This window comes from Elgaria multicarinata, chromosome 3 (assembly GCF_023053635.1).
Source record: "Elgaria multicarinata webbii isolate HBS135686 ecotype San Diego chromosome 3, rElgMul1.1.pri, whole genome shotgun sequence".
Classification (NCBI taxonomy): Eukaryota; Metazoa; Chordata; class Lepidosauria; order Squamata; family Anguidae; genus Elgaria; species Elgaria multicarinata.
Genome location: NC_086173.1, coordinates 107,982,441 through 108,000,366, shown reverse-complemented (window position 1 = coordinate 108,000,366; position 17,926 = coordinate 107,982,441). Strand labels below are relative to the sequence as shown.

At 39.4% G+C, this 17,926-nt stretch overlaps 1 protein-coding gene across 3 annotated transcripts in view; it reads right to left on the bottom strand.

The window, feature by feature from the left end:
• Positions 1-17,926, bottom strand: part of SLC6A1 (solute carrier family 6 member 1) — a 102,485-nt gene that overhangs the window by 8,302 nt on the left and 76,257 nt on the right. For all 3 annotated transcript variants that reach the window (XM_063121210.1, XM_063121211.1, XM_063121212.1), the window contains exons 5-13: positions 13,441-13,550; positions 13,194-13,326; positions 12,042-12,176; positions 11,817-11,920; positions 10,856-10,980; positions 7,038-7,150; positions 4,057-4,188; positions 3,004-3,106; positions 688-788 (exon numbers count right to left, since the gene is read on the bottom strand). In XM_063121210.1, coding sequence (XP_062977280.1) covers positions 688-788; positions 3,004-3,106; positions 4,057-4,188; positions 7,038-7,150; positions 10,856-10,980; positions 11,817-11,920; positions 12,042-12,176; positions 13,194-13,326; positions 13,441-13,550 — 1,056 coding nt within the window. The remainder of the gene's footprint in view (positions 1-687; positions 789-3,003; positions 3,107-4,056; positions 4,189-7,037; positions 7,151-10,855; positions 10,981-11,816; positions 11,921-12,041; positions 12,177-13,193; positions 13,327-13,440; positions 13,551-17,926) is intronic.

The window sequence follows — 17,926 nt, the reverse complement described above, 5'->3', positions numbered from 1 at the left end:
GTTTAGTGAATATGCAAAAGTCTGGTTGGTTAACAAGCAATAAACTTAACTAAACTAAACTTCTACCTAAGTATCATAATTGATAAGAAGGTGGGCAGAACAGTTAGGAGTTATGGAGGAATAGATGAGGGAGAATAGTGGGATTTGCTTGACAGTATGAGTGGGACTTTTTGGAGGCACCAGCCATGCCTTCAAATATTTTATTTTGTTTTATTTGTATTTTTAATGTCATCTTTACAAACACATCAAGGAGTGTTCAGATGCCTTCACATAAAGCAATTTTTCAAAAGGCATAACTTGTGAAATTAGGGACTTGAATTTGTCAAACCTGGAAGAAATCAAAGTAAATGCAACTGAGCAAAAGTAATATCTCATTTTAGACTCTACTCTGTGGAAGTGATAGCAATGAAGATGAAATACTTTTAGGGTTATTGTGAATATTCAAATTAGGTGCACTCAAAAAATTAACACATGACTTAAAAGAATCATAGAATAGTAGAGTTGAAAGGGGCCTATAAGGCCATCGAGTCCAACCTCCTGCTTACTTTAAATAATTTATTTTGAGTGTGAATGTTCTGCGTGTAACACCAACAAAAATGATAATGTGCATAATAGTGCACAAAATTGTAACCTATTCTGTAAGGTTCTTTAATATCTTTCGTATTGTAACACAATTTTGTTTCTTACTGCCACAATTATTGGAGTAAAGAAAGACCAGCAGAGCTTCCACCAGATGCAAGGCCTGTACCCAACCATCTCCTGGATATTGTCATAAAATCTGTTCACACCTAAAAAAAGAAAAGGAAATAAAATGTCAGTTGGTGGAACCCAACAATGAATGTTTATAACAGAAAAAGTGTGTGTGTGAATACATCATGTGGTCTTTCCAGACAATCTCCCAAATTTCATACTAATATCAGCCCCAGTCTAGTGCCAGTGGTTCTATAGCTCTGTCCCCATGTAATGGAAAGATAGTGCTAACCTTCTTGATAGGGAACAGGCTTGCTGAAGGGGAATACCAAAACTTAATGGTGGGAGTGAGTGGGGTGTGCAGTAGGGGGTGGGGGATGTACGGAATTTTAGTGCTGGAGAAATGGAACACACAACCTATCGAAGAGGGAGGAAGTGGAGAACAACAATCCAAACAGGAGCCAATATAGCATTAGTGATTACAGAATTATATTTTGCTCTTGACTCAACATTGTGAGTTGAGCCCAGGGAAAATGCAGTTTTCCAGGAACTGCAGTGTTAGAACGGAGAATGATGTCTGCATCCCACATTAGGTACTGTTAACACTTTTGCCTTCCTTATGCAAACACAATCCTACTTAGAATGACCCCTAAAGAAGGGGAAAGGTATGCCAATCCCCAAAACAAAAAGCCTTCTAGTAGGTGCATTTGAAGCAATTTATGCTGAGATTTATACCAACCAATAATCTAAAGTATTGTACTTTAACAAAGAAGTGAAGAAATCAGAGAAGTCAACAAAAGGGTCATTAAAATTTAAGAGATTTACTAAAGGTTTTATGGGGTTGGTCTGAAAAGGCTCCTTTGAAGGCATTAAGGTAGAGAACTGCAATATAACACACACACACACACACACACACACACACACCACTTTTATGGATACTCTGAAACTGAGGGCAACCTGCAGAATCTTTATTATGTTGCCTTTTTGTCTATAGAATAATATTCTTGCAACTCATCATAATTATCAGGGCTGCAGTCCTTGTGTACAGCTAAGCTGCTTCAATGGGATTTAAGCAGTTCATATCCAGGATAACAACCATGGTTCCATTTCATCCTAAATATTTATTGTTAGTATCATTCAATTTAGGACTAAAGCATTAAAGTGTAAATTGATATGGCAAATTATACAACCTTATAGGATTGCAACAACAGTAGAATTATGGAGTATTCATCACTTCCATTTTTTTAAAAAAAATATGTTATATATGGTTAATTTCTAAAGGATGAAATATGCGCTTTTAAAATTACATTACAATAAACACAAAGTGGGCATACTCCAACTTTGATCAGCATAGATACCAAGTCTAGGTTTCTGATCCAGCACACATGTACCCTTGCATTATTATAGTGTTCCACAATATGTTGTGGGCACTATTGGATGTTGTGGCGATCTACTTTCTCACCACTATTTTCAAAATATTTATATAGTTTTAAATTATTTCATGATTTGTGAACTTTTCAAGAAGTGGAGATTTTCCCTGTTGAAACATTCAAGCAAGAAAATGCTTTAAAGCCTTTAAACGAAGCCAAACCAAGAGAAGATTCTCCTACAGCACCCCCATTTGAAATGTAGTACTTTGAAGAGAACTAGAGTTATTAAAGTTATTCATTTTTCTTAATGTGCTTCGAATCTAGTTAAAAACATAATAACAGGCTATACTATGCTATAGAACAATTCACACATACACACACACACACACACACACACACACACAGCAACACTATTCCCCTGACACAGACATACATTCAATAGAAAGAGGATGTGATTGATGCTAATGGAAGTAGTGCTTTAAAGAAAACCTCCCTCACTTCAACAGCTGGGATGTCCCAAAATTGCCTTCCATACTCTGGGCATCTGGTAAGGAAAATGTGGCAATTACAGATTTTTATTTTTTTAAAAGAATCAATTTTAAATTGATTGCCGGCCCATTCTGAGAGGATCCACCAAGTGGAGCAGTGGCAATAAGACAGAGCAGTAGCAATGGGGGCTGTGGAAGTGGCAGTATGGTAGGTGGGAGAAATGGCAGTGATGGCGATGGTAGCAGCCGCAAATAGTGGGAGTGTGGCAGCAGCAGGTCCTCCTGGTGGGGGGTGATGGAGGGGGGAAGAGCTTCACCCCACTTCATGGGTGGGCCATCCCTTGGCCAGAAGTCGCTTACTCTAGCACAATATAACTTACGTTAGCACAGAATTTACTTCTTTTTATTTGGTGACTACTTTGCATGAATTTCAAAAATACTAAAACATCACATACCATAGCACCAGGATATGGAGATACACTCAAAGAACACAAGAAATAAGAGACTCATTCCACTTGCAGAGTAATAGTCGAAAAGCTTGAACACATATAGTCCACCCTGCAATGTATAAGATGTGTTCAGTACATCACACAGATTACCTTCCCTATTAACCGTAACATTAAATTTGCCTTCCCATTTTAGTTCTGTTTGCATTATTTAATATCAAAGTCTGTGAGTATTCATTGACCACTTATCCTGGTGGAACTGTGATCTTTGGGACCATACAAGTGCAAGTGGTCAGTAAATTATACAATTAATTATCTTAAGCAATAATATCTTGCATAATGTTGCACAAGACACTATACAACAAATATCCCTGATGCGTGCACACATACATGCACACAAACCCCGATGGCTTTTAATCTAAGCAAATAAGACACACAATGGATAATGAAGGAATAATAAACATGTAGATGATTTGCCTCTTTGAAAAAATTAGTTCCACACTACGTATTTTATGTATTTGATGTATAATACACATTTCATTGTGATTTATACTGTACAATATCTAGTGAAATTTATTCTATGGGGTGTTTAATAAATAAATAAAAAATAAATGTTGTCATGGCTTTTGGCTTGTGCAATAAAATATGACTGACTCAAATTCCATACTATGTAATCTATCCTATTGAATCCAACAACTTCATGAAAAGTATTGGCTATTGATGATAACTAAATCTTTATGTGGTTCTTCTATCCAAGGATACATGAGGTTTATCAAAACAAGATGGGATTTTCATTGGCTACAAATTCATTCAATCAAAAAAGATGAAGGTTTATGCAAGGCAGTAAGCCATGAAATATCCCTGTAAATATAGCTATGATGCTCATGTTAATCTCAAATTCTTTAGAGGATATTGACATTTAACAGTTTAGGAAATGCTGAAATCTCTCCTGTCTCCCCATAGGCATACTAGAGGGAACTCTAATTTCATAATTCTGTTTAGTTGAAAATGCAACCATAATACAGTAAATTAGGGATAATACAGCCATGATATATGACTTACCTGAGTAATATTGGACAGTCCTATCAGATAGGAAACAACGCACACAATGGCAATGAAAATTTCTCTTCGAGTGCGTAACAATCTTGGAAATTCATCCACTAGAGCTGTTATGAATCCTTCAACGGTACAGAACTGAAAGTGGAATTAAAGGTTAGATACAGATCAAACCCAAAACATTCAGGAGGTTTATCTTATCATCCAGCTTTATCCTAACTGTTTTCAAGTTGGGAAGAGTCTAAAAAGCTTTTGCTGGTATAGATTATTAGTTTAATGTACAGTTGAACAATAGGAATAGGGCTGACCAACACGTCCAGTTCTCACATACTTTGATAAAACTAATGTTGGCTCATTTCATGAATAATGGTGTAAGGTTTACATTTTGATCCTGCATTAAAACATAGTTGGATTATTTATGGGATGTTTATGACTATATTAAAATATACCAATAAAAATAGAAGGGGATGATCTTTATTTGATATATTGTGGGATAGTTCTCTGGACTAAAAAATAAACAAATGTATCCCATTGAGGCATTTAGGCCTATTTAGGCCTATTTTTGTTCCACTCAGTTTTTAGTGATTTTTAACTGAGCTTTTTCACTCTGCTCCTTTTGATTTTAGGGTTCTGGTTTTAGTGTTGTTGGTTTTAAATTGTCTGTTTTGTTATGTAAATATCTTTGGGAGTCTTTAAATAAATAATAAATAAAATAAAATAAGTTTTATTTATATAAAATAAGTTTATGAAATAAATGAACTTAATTAATTAATTTTAATTAAATAAATAAGTAAATCAAGACTTCAGTTTAATAAATATACACAACCTGATTTAGTGTTCCTTGTGCTCTCTGATCCACAGGCAGAGCTCCTGTGCATGCTTAAGTGGATATTTAAGTTTCTTCTTAGGGTCGGAGTAAATGCTTTGTTCAACATACAGATACAACTTAAAGCTATTTCCTTATTGTGAATGAGTGGTTGCTGAACCACAAAAAGTACCAATTCCTATTTGGCATTCTGCTATCAAATTGCCAGTAGAAAGAGTGTTAAGACTGGCAACATGACAGTAAGCTTGCATTTAACATGTTAGAGCTAGGCTGGGGATGATACATCACTACAGCAGCACTTTTGACTGTGGATTAGAAACATTTCAAATTATACTATGAAGCAGATGGAGTGAGTACAAACAACAACTACAAAAGAAACTTCAAAACTCTAAGTGTGAAAAAATATTAGGCTACTTTTCTCAGCTGTTTCATTAGCCTCAAGATATGCTTGGTTGTGGATAAATTCCAATTAAATTCACAGCAGTTTCTTCAGAATGAATTATTAAAGTTGTTCTTTTTCTTCTAAATAAAGAAAGAACTTTAGGCTTTATGAAAGAATGAACAAATCTTTAGTTTATTTTCTGGGTTTCTTTTTACCTCTGTTTTTGGTGGGATTTCAAGAATTCTGTATTTTACGTTCTCACTTTCCCAGTGATATAGGCTAGACCTGTGACTTGCCCAGTGCCACCTAGTGAATTTCATGAACTGCTCTTGATATAATGCTGAGACTCCCACACTTAAAATGCAAACATCCTGCCTTAATTGGTGCAATGTTAATTAATTTTTCCTAAGTCAGTCTCATATAAACCAGAAGGCAATATGGACATTTAAAACTTTAATACATAGGAATGTGGAGAAATAGGAGCTGCACCATCACTTTGTGAATGGCCAGAAGTTATATGGTAGACTCATGTTGGCACAGGGGCAAACTGCACCCTCTCCCTAGTTCCTCTATGAGTGAACTGAGGAAATAGAAATGTTTCATTGTAAGGCTGAAGACAGTAGTTCAGTTGTCATTGGCTACTGTAGCTGTTTTCATGAACCAAATGAAAACCAGAGAGAGATGTACGTTACTGGATTCCATATTATAATAAATAATGCAGACATATTTTTTAAAAATATTAAATTTATGAATACCACAATCCAAGTGCTATTGGTATTGCAATCCTATCATTGGTAAGGATCCAAGATTCCTTTCATTTCTATTCCTCCTGCACAGAATAATTTAAAGGCCTGTCTATCCCCCTCCTTCTGTACTAAGATTAAACTGCTGTGATTAACAGATTGGGTTATAGATGAATATTAAGTCTGCAACCTGCTATGAACAGGTTTGATTCTGTTGTGCATACCTCTTCCCTAAAGGCCCAAGTGCAGGAAATATCAGAAATAAAAAAGAGCTCTTTTAGACTGTATCATATTCATATTCATGGTAGCAGTATTGCTCTCAGGAGTATACATTTTTGACAACTTCCCTCCTTTATCACTCATTTTAATGTCTTCAGTAAAATTAATCTCCTAAGAAGCTGGACTTACTTAGGACGGTTGCTTTCAGAACAGAACCAATGCCTATGCCTTTATGCAAGGGAGAATTTTAGCAACACTATTTTAATCTATGCACTGGCTATTTTCCTTCAGTTTTCAAAGGATGTAGATGGTCATTTTTAATTCCAAGGGCAGTTGATACTATAGTGTTTATTTATAACACTAAGCTACAGTTTATGTTATGCCCAAATGAGGCCGTAATGTTTCAATTTGTTGAAAGAGGGATGCGCTACAAGCTCAAGTGCTCCTTTTTCTTTCCTCCATTTCTGTCCTCTTTCCATGTGTTGCCTTCAGAGGAGACTTTCTGATTTGTTGAACTTCACAGGGAAATTGTAGTTTAAGAAACCATAAACTCTCATCTGAAGCTGGGTGCTCAAGAGGATGAGGGAAGGGGAGCACTTAAATTCATCACTTGTTCCCTCTTGAACAAGCCATCGTTTATTAGACTGGAAATGTTTCATGTGAACTATACAAATATGTCTGGTTCTGTTGGCAGTCTCTATATTTTTAAGAAATCAGATGACATTTTACAGTGAGAAATCTCCTGTGTTGACAAACGCATATCATGAACTGTTGAACTTTCGTATTCCATAATATATAAATACTACATTTGTATTACCTGACTGTCAATTCCGAGCATAAGTAACATAGAGAAGAACAGTATTGCCCACAATGGAGATACGGGAAGTTGTGTTACTGCTTCTGGATAGGCTAAAAATGCAAGCCCAGGACCTAGCAATGGGGAAAAAAAATACATATATTGTTAATTTAGTAATTATTGCAAGATCAAGTGTGCTATTTTGTATTACAAATTTATGTGTGTATGGTGGGTGATCTGGGGTGAGAGATGGGTGGAAGAACTAAATGGCTGACAGGGGTGGGCAAGAAGGTTCCATAGAAAGCTGTGGTCTCAAAGAAGTTGTTTTGTATGTTGGTATGCCTTGAATTTAGTCTTCTGGTCAGGTTATTTGTCCTTGTGCCTATCCACGCCTCCTGTGGCAGCCATTTTGTGGTGGTGCCCAGGATAGTTTATCAAATTGCCAAATGTGCCCACAGGCACCAAAAGGTTGGGAACCTATGTGATCAATGGGTTGGATCCAGATTTAATCATATTTAGAGGAGATCTGTTGAAATAATTGGAAGTTAAGGTAGTCACGACTAATAAAAGTCTACTTGATTTCTATTGGTCTACTCTAAGTATGACCATGAAGTCACGAAGAGCCAGAAGCGACTGAACGAATAAACAACAAAAGTATGACTAAATCTGGATTCAACCTAATGCTTCATCTTGGCTATAGGTTAGCTAAAATAATGTCAACGTTCTTAGTAAATATATTCTGCCTGTTCAGAAGAAACCTGAAACCCTGCTGGTTAAGGCTTTTAGTTAAGCAGCAGGGTTTAAGGTGCCTTGCGTGATGCATTTTGCTAAACCCTGCTCAATTCACTAACCACAGTCAGACCATCTGCAGCAAGTTTAGCAGCTATAATTTCACTAACCACAGAGCCTGAAGTGTCGTCTGAACAGGCCCAATATAATTATGGCACTTATTCTGTCCACTTTCTGATCAATTGCTTAACTGCATTGATCTATATTCTAACACACTGGCTGTGCTATGCAGTTAAATCCTGGCACTCAGGAGAATGTTGTTTGGTTTGGTTTCCTTGCTAAAGCAATCAAGGCTCTGGGGAGCCCTTTATACATTTCTTGAGAGAGAATATGTGCTCAGAATGAAACGTGTCTCACAAATAAACATCTAAAACACCTAATGCTAAATATATGTAGTATCATGGGTATATTATTGATAAAGTACACTGAGTGGCAATATGTCACTTAATACTGATATAAAATGTGATGCTGACTAATAATCAATTAGCCTATATGCCCATTACATGAGATGTATCTGCATCATCCTTTAAGCAGGCTCTGCTATAGAGGTCATTAAGAGGAGCTATCTCACTAGATGACCCATTCTGTTAAACATTAATATTTTAATGTAGTATATTATCTGGCCAGATTGGTTTTCTAATTTCTCACTTTGACAAGATGTCCTGGGTCAGGAAACCTACAAAGCAATCCTATTGGATGTAGTGGGGAGAGATGAAGGTGGACAAACTGCCTCTCTCCAGAGCCCTGTTGGGCTTACACCAGCAGGGCAATAGAGAGGGAGGAGGGTTGTTTTCCTTCCCTCCTATTCTTGTTATTTGTGTATATGAACAATTTCCCACTCATTGCAACCAATGGGTAGGAAACTATCTACGCTGGCATACATCCCCCGTCCCCCACACCCCCGTTAAGACACAATGCAAATGACCACAATTTCACTGCCACTGCTTCAAGTAGCAGGAAAGCTTTTTTGTCTATTTAAAGAAAAGGGGGAAAAGAAAAGAAAAAGAGCTTCTCCTACTGTGTGCTATAATGGTAAGTGCATGCAAAAATAAATAGTGGCCCAAAATCTCCCCACACACATGTTCACAGAAGCACAGATGAAGGCCTTAGGAATGTGGATGTGTGTGTATGTCTGGGAATAGTGTTAGAAAATGTAGTGATAATGGCAGGATCTACTCTACTGCTGTAAAGCACCTTAAAGCACTTTATAACAGTTTTGTCAACTGTTGGAGCCCAGGACATACTCCATATACAGTTGTCAAAACTGTTATAAAGCGCTTTAAAGCAGTAGTGTAGGTCCAGCCAAAGATGAGCTATGGCTGAGATGGTAGGCAAATTTTAGCCCTAATTTCCATTCCTAGCTGCGTATCCCCACATTCCTTTTCCTTCGCTTCTTCCCTCTCTCCATCACTTGGGACTCTTGCCTCCACATCTACTGCCTCAATTGTATTCTGCCTCCTTCACCTCTTCCCTCCCCTTCAATTCAGCTGGAACACCCACCCAACCCGCTCCACCTGTGCCCCTGTCCAAGTCCTCCACTGTCATTCAGTTGTATTTCCAGACACTGTGTTGGCAGTTGCTCACCTTGATTTCTGACCTTTTCCTTCCAGGCCTGTGAAGTATGAAAGTCACTGTGCCTTCCCTTGGCTACTAAGGGTTAAGTGTGAGGTATGTTGGTTGCTAGGCATGTATAGATGCCTCACATTTGCAGGTGAAAGCAGGCTTGTTTTTCCTAGACAGCCAATCAAGGGATCAAACGTTTGGGGGTGTTTCCCCAAGAGTAAGTTCCCCATTACCTCAGCTTTCAGACAACATCTCTCCTACTTGCACTAGCAAAGCAGTTCAGGGGGAGGAAGAAGAAGAGGAGAGGTAGACAGATGGAAGAGGTGAGAATAGTGTAAGAGTTGTTCTAAATCAAAATACAAATCAATGTAATTGAAATCAATGTCAAAGACTTCCTAAAGACATTCAGAGCAATCACTGCTGTTGCGATAAAGGCAAGCAACCAGTCTATTAGAAATGTGAGGACAGCACCCTGTCTGCCTTGACCTTCCCAGATCAGAGGATTGGATGATCTCATTTTCAGTTGGTTAAACAAAACACTGATCAACAGTGACATATTAGGTGAGGCTAAGGCCACAGCTAGACCTAAGGTTTATCCTGGGATCATCTAGGGTTTGCCCCTGCATGATCCATAGATAAACCTTAGGTCTAGCTATGGCCTAACAATGTTTAAACAGAGTTAATTTCTCTAAGTACTAGCTACTAAAACAATAATATACTGAAACTGTTAAGAGAGAGAACACATTTGTTAGAATCCCAATTCGGCCCTGGGGCTTTTACTGCCTTTGGGTCTCCTTTGCTATTGGAAACACTTATTGAAGCCAACCAGGTATATCGACTCACGATTCATGTTTATAAATGCTTATCATCAGTGAATAAATACAATACATGGGGTCATCAGCAGTAATGAAACAGGGAATTGGAATGTCCTATTTTATCTAATCAATGGACTGCCGTTTTGGCATTGGTATCTGATATATCAATGGACCTCCATTTACATCTTATTCAGCAAATCTTTTGTTTCGGGTCTATTCGATGCTGCAACGTCTCTTTAATAAAGTTTTGTCTAAGTCAGCTTATTGTTGGAGGTGTCATGCAGCTAATGCTTCGTTTGCTCATATGTCCTGGAAATGCCCAATACTTGCCTCTTTTTAGGAGGAAATCGTCAGACACATACACTTTGTATTAGAGAGCTCTCTAATATTTTCTGATGTACATGCCATCTTAAATTATGTACCTGCTTCATGGAAAGTAACACATGGTCAGCGTAAATGGATCTTTTGTGCCCTGTTGACTGCTAAAAGACTGATACTTCAACACTGGAAAGATAAAAGCTCATCGCCTATAATGCAATGGATTGAAGATCTAACACTAGTGTGTATACATTGTGATATTTGAAAATGCGACTTTTGAACTACATAGTAGCACTTTTTATTTTTATTTTATTAAGACCTATAAAATTGATTTTTTAAAAAGAGACAACACACCTGATTTTGCAACTTCTTCAATAGAACGTTTGGTGACATGAGCCATAAATCCAACAATGGAGAAGATAACAAAACCAGCAAACATGCTTGTGCAAGAATTTATGCAGCACACTATGATGGAATCCCTGTGTGTGGGGAAAGACAGAAGAGGATAGTAATACTGAGAAAAATCAGATGGTTTAATTCCACTGGCAGGATAGATTACTTCAATGCAGTTGACATTGGGTTATGATTATGTATATGGAAGGTAACTGTTTTGGTTAAAGAAGAAAAGTATCAGTGTACTTAATTGCCAGTTAGTTGTTCTCCATTTGAAAAATGATTCATTATTCTATTATGATTTGCATCTAAAGATGCTGTATATAATTCACATCATATATCACATTGATATGGGTGGCTGAACGGATCTCACCCAGGCATAGAAATTGTCTTGGAAACTATAAGCTGTCAAGGGTCTTGTAGACAAAGTTAGGATATCAAGCAGACCTTTCTCTTCCTTTTTCATTCCTCCATGAACCAAGACCTTCAACATTCCATATGTCCCAGAAGCCACTGAACATGGGCTTATCAGACATTTTTTTTTTGGGGGGGGGAATAAATATATTTCTTTTAATTTACAAACAAATACTTCTGTATAGATGGGAGACACCCAAGTATGCAGAAACAACTACTTTGTCTTTGGGTTGACTTATTTTGTTTCCAAACTGATAGGTACCAGACCATTCAACTTTGGCATTAGAAGGATAGATGATTTCCACCTTGCATCTCAACTAGAGGTCCAGTGTTGTAGGGAGAACCTCTCCTTGAACAATACATTTGTCACTCTGGCTTGAGTGTACCCTGTATTAAATTGGAGAGATTCATTCCATTTAGACTTCTCAGGCACTCTGAACACTAGATCAATTTTTCTATATCTGTAGTTCTAGAACTGTAGCCTAGTAGAGAACTGTAGTTGCTTTACCTGTATACATTGTTGTTGAAAGGGTTGTAACTTCCAAGAGCAATCAGTGAGCCAAGACCCAAACCATAGGAGAAAAAAATCTGTGTAGCAGCATCCAGCCAAACCTAATTAAAAAGGGCAAATACATGCCTATAAGCTTATGACTGGTGGCTTATGTATAATTTCAAAGGTGAGACTGTTGCTAGACAAATAATAACAATAAATAATAATAATTTGAATGCTTACCTCTGAGTCTGAGAGCTTCTCAAACTTAGGAGTTATATAGAATAAAATGCCTTCTCTTGCTCCAGGTAATGTTACTCCACGGAAGAACAAGATAAGCAACATGATATATGGATATGTAGCAGAGAAGTATACTACCTAAGACAAAGAATGAAATGGACAGTTTTGGAAACAATGGCCAGGTAGAATTCTCTGAGTGAATTTAACATTGGGCTTAAGGAATATCGTAGGTATTAAATCTGGTGTGTTGTCATGAAAGCTGAGAGAGACCAATAGTATTCTGCTCTTCCTTCTTCATAGAAACATAGAATAGTAGAGTTGGAAGGGGCCTATAAAGCCATCAAGTCCAACCCCCTGCTTACTTTAAATAATTTATTTTGAGTGTGAATGTTCTGCATGTAACACCAAGGAAAATGATAGTGTGCATAATAATATGCAAAATTGTATCCTATTCTGTAAGGTTGCTATTTTTCATATTTTAACACAATTTTGTTTCTTGCATGCTAGCTACATGGCTAAAGTTCTCCATGCTCAGATCTCTCTTTTTCGGTCTGCCACTTCAACTGTCATTTCTGCTTTTATCATTTTTACTCATGTTAAATGCCTACATTCATAACAATACTATCACCATGAATAGCACAAGTAATTAAATTTTCAATTTGTATAGCAATAAAGACAAACCATATATAGTATTTAAATTTAATTTACAGAAGTATTCAAATGGTTAAAAACACATAAAAAAGCATTCATAGTATATATGAAAAGGAGGACAGGGCTCCTGTATCTTTAACAGTTGTATTGAAAAGGGAATTTCAGCAGGTGTCATTTGTATATATGGGGAACCTGGTGAAATTTCCTCTTCATCACCACAGCTAAAGCTGCAGGTGCCCTGCCCTCTTTTAAATCTGGTGACTCTAGTATAGCTCCTGCAGCTTTAACTGTTGTGATGAAGAGGGAATTTCACCAGGTTCTCCATATATGCAAATGACACCTGCTGAAATTCCCTTTTCTATGCAACCGTTAAAGATACAGGAGCCCTGTCCTCCTTTTCATATGGTCACCCTAATATAGAAAATCACTATCTATAAATAAATAAATTGTTAGAATACTAACAATTCATACTTCAGTGTTTGGGTTTGCTAAAGATACTCTTACCTTTCCCGTCCAGCCTACCCCCTTCCAGATGCAAAAATACACTAAAATCCAGGCAATTGCTAGAGTAATTGCTAATGGCCAACGGATCTGGCCTGGTTTTTCTAGTCCATCTGTCATTTGGTGCATATTACGTCTGCAATCAAAGAGGAAATGTATGTCACTAATTTACCTGGTTTTGTACATATAGTAAGAAAATTACTACATATATTCATAGAAATGAGAAAAAAAAATATTCTTCTTGGCTTACTCCCAGAATTCCAAAACAGCACTCGTCATGTTGGTGGTATTTGCTATACTGTAATTTGAAAAACAGTGGTCCGTGTTCCAGGCGTTATCACAGTGTCTCCATGGAAGATTCTAATTAAAAAGGTGGGGATGGGGAGTGGGGACAGAAGAATAAAAACATCAATGTTTTATAAGCCAGCGTAACCTAAGGTATATCTGCTTTGCTAGAAATGATGGCCAATGAGGAAATTAAATTGGCTTTAATTTTTCAACACATTCATCTTCCCCAGGGTTCATGACTGCCATGGATTACACTTCTTTTTCCAGCTGCAGCTTTGTCTCTTACATGTTCTTAGATTCCCTTACTCTATGGCCTCAGCTAGAGCAGGGGGTTGTTCCGCGACGATCTCACGATTTTATGATCGCGAGATCGTTGCATTGGTCTACACTTGGCGCATGACATCGCAGCCGCCATTTTTTTGTTCCAAAGAAGAAGGAGCGCATGAGTACTTGTGCGCAGAAGGTAAGTCATTTTTTAAAAAAAATTCCCCACTTCCCCCCACCCCTGATGCAGCTCTGCACCCCGTGCACGGCTCCTGGCTCCTGGCAAGGAATTGCGAGGAACCGGGACAAACCACGATGCCCACACACACGTTCTGCAGTCTCAGGATCAGCCTGAGACCATGGCAAAAGTGGGCTCAAAGGTGAGGGTGAGATCCTGGGGCAAGGGAGGGATCATCCCTCCCTGATCCTGGGATCCTCTGTGCGTCATGTGAACTTCTGAAGACACAGGGCTTCTTTAAATGAACAATTTATAGCACACTCATGACTGGCCACTCACAGAAGTTCATGGGTCATTTTGACAATTTGTGAGCCTCCTGTGCATCGCCCACTCCTTTTCCAAATTAATCTGGTTACAAACAAACCTAGGAAAGCCTGATTCTTCTGAAAGTTGCACTATAAAACACCAAAGAGGGCACTGTTCCCATTCAACTAAATAAGCAGAGAGGTTTTAACTCATAGGCCATGTGGTCACTGCTCTCTTCCTGTGTAATTCAGCTCATTGCAAATGTGGAAGGGAAGCAGTAAGCAGAGCGATGGTAAGGAAACACGATTTCCCCCGTCTGAAAGAACTCACAAAGTATGCTCTGTATTAAGGGAAATGAAGGATGACTTCTGATCTAGAAGCAGCAGAATTTCCAGTCTTCAGAGGAGGTGCACCCTGAACAGTGACTCATGTGGTGACTTGAAACCGCATTCTTGAATGAGTAGAACCTTCTATGAAAGGTGTGATTGGGGTGTGAGTCTGTGTAGCAATGATATCAATGGTGTTTGTGTGAGAGAGTACTTGTTATATTGTCATTGGAGAAATTTATTTATTTTTGCATTTATATCCCGCCTTTTTCCCCTCCAAGGAACCTAAGACAGTGTACATAATCCTCCTCCTCTCCATTTTAACCTCACAACAACAACTCTATGAGGTAGGTTGGGCTGAGAGTCTGTGACTGACCCAAAGTCACCCAGTTGGTTTCCATGGTCGAGTGGGGACTAGAACTTGGATCTCCCAGTTCCCAGTCCAACACTTTAGCCACTACACCACACTGGCTCTCATGCAGAGGGCTTCTCTGAGGGCAAGGACCACTCCATTCTCTCTCTTTCTCTCTAATACATACCATTCTATCTAATACATACCATTCACACAATTCACACAATTCACACACACACACTGGACAGGGTGAGAAGTTGTTTCTTTACTGTAAACTGAGACAGGGCAGAGGAATCCAAGCAGCCAGCTGATGATCCAGGAAGAGAGCATTTTTTTCCTGGATTGTCGACTTGTTTGGATTCCTCTCCCTGCATTGTGCACAGAGAGGAACTACCAGAGCAGCTCCCTTTTGGCCACTGCTGAGCTGAGCAGTGTCAAAGAAATAGTCACTCTTTCAGGAACTGCTTCAAGGAATCCAGGCACCTCGACGTGGTGACTCCCAATCAGCTGGCTTCCCTTTCCCTTCTCTCAAGGGCAGGGATTTAGAGAAAAGGAGATGGCCTTGGTGGCCTCAGCAGGGAGGTAGAAGGCCACATTCAGCCTGTGGGCTACAGTATTCCCACTTCTTAAACAATGAAAATAAATAAATGGGTCCCAAAATAATTATTGTTCAGTCCACCTCAGTCACATGTGTTACGCCATTCAGATATACAGTTGCCCTTAATCTTAGACATTTCTCCGTCTTTGTTGTGGGGTTGGGAGAAGAAAGATTTCCTTCCTGGGGGCAAAGGTTAAAGAAGCCCTTCTCAGCTATTTCCAGGCCCAAAGGCAAAAAGGCACAGACAAGCCACTCTTCGTTTCCCTCTCCTTTTCTGTGCAATTGCTCCATTTTTCAAGTTTGTGGGTGCCTGGGACAGAATAGCCATTCTGTTGCTGTACCATCCACCCTGCTGCTCAACAGTCTCCCTTCCTGAGCTAGCCAGAGTAGTCTCAGGCTTGGAGTCTCCCCGGCTTGTTGTGCTGGGGGATTTCGACATTCATGCTGAGGCTGCCCTGTTGGAAGTAGCTCGTCCACCAGGACAACCATGGGTCTGTCCCAAATAGTTTCTGGCCCTACCCATGTTGCTGGGCACACTTTGGACCTTGTTTTCTGTGCTGGATGGGGTGACAGTGATGTGATAGTTGAGGAACTTTCTATAGTTCCGCTGTCATGGACAGATCACTACTTGGTGGGATTTAGACTTGCTGGCACTCAGTGCCTCTGCAGGGGTGGAGGACTGATTAAGATGAGACTGGGTGGTGGACACGATTGCTCCTGAGTGTCCTTTCTCTCGAGGTGGAGCCATACCAGCCCCCTTGTTTTCCAGGGAGTTGGCATCAATGAAACAAGTGAGATGGAAACTAGAGTGATGTTGGCAGAAAACTCTGAGTGAATCTGATCGAACATGGGCTAGAGCCTATTTGAAGGCCTACTCTGTGGCACTATTGTGTCTGCAAAGAGCCGTCCAGCAGAGCTGTTTCGAGTGGTCAGGGGTCTGATACATACTGGCCCCCAAGAGGAGAATTCAGTCCTTTCAACAGCCCACTGTGACCAATTTGCCCAGCACTTTGCAGACAAAATCCCTCAGATCTGCTCTGACTTGGATGCCATAGTTGATACAGACCCAGGGGATGTAACTTTGGCACCTGCTTGTCCAGTATTATTGGATACCTTTCAATTTGTACAGCCCAATGATGTGGACAGGATCCTTGGGGAAGCAAGAGTCACCACATTTGTACTAGATCTTTGCCCTTCCTGGCTCATAAAAGCAGCCAGATGAGGACTGGCTGAGTGGGTAAGTGAAGTGGTCAATGCCTCCCTTCACCAAGGCAGGGTGCCAGCCTGCTTGAAGGAGACAGTGGTAAGACCCACATTGAAAAAGCCCTCTTTGACCCCCACTGTATTGGATAACTGTATTGGCCAGTCTCCAATATTCCATTTTTGGGCAAAGTATTGGAGCACGTGGCGGTCTTCCAACTCCAGGAGTTCCTGGATGAGGCGGATTACCCAGATCCATTTCAATCTGGCTTCAGACTTGGTTATGGGACAAAAAAAGCTTTGGATGCTTTAGTGGATGACCTACGCCAGGAACTGAACAGGGGGAGTGTGTCCCTGTTAATTCTGCTGGACCTCTCAGTGGCATTTGATACCATTGACCATGGTACCCTATTTAATTATATTTTTAATTTTTGTATGTATTTATAGCTTTTAACTATATGTTTTAATTTTGTAAAGCCGCCTTGAGGCCCAGCATTGGGCAAAAGGCAGGATACAAATAAAGATGATGATGATCATCATCATCATAACAATAATCCCCCTATACTGGCATACCGTATAAAATGGTGATTTGGGTGTGTGTGTGAATTTGAGTTATAAACACCAGCTCTAGTATTAACATTGCAATCTTTACTCCCCTTATCTACACTCTTATGTAATCTTCATTGCTAGCAAGAAAAGATGCTATCATGAAGGAAACTACAAATTCCCTGAATTTCTTTTATCAACCCCCCTTTCAGACATTTTAATGAATCAATGCAAAATGAAAAAGCCTCAAAACCAGTCAATCCTGTTTATACGCTTTGGTTGGAGACTTGTTTTGACAATACCGCCCTACACACATCTACACTGAGTGAGATCTGCAGTGTGCTTTGGGCTCATTGTGCCCTTCCTCCCACACCACTCTTGCACCTCTCATCACTTTGATAATCACTATGCATAGTGTTTCAGATGTGAGAGACTAACTTCTAAACAGCTCCTAGATCAGCCTTTCAGATGTTTTGGACCTCAACTTCCATCAGCCCCAGCCAGGGTGGTCAATAGTCAGGAATGCTGGGGATTACGTGCAAAACATCTGGAGGACACAGGGATGGAAAAGGCTGTCCTAGATCAAGGAGGGAAGAAGTAATTCCAAAATGAACGGAATGTCACCATGAAGAACCTCAATGGAGGGCCTTCTCTGTAGCGGCACCCACCATATGAAAA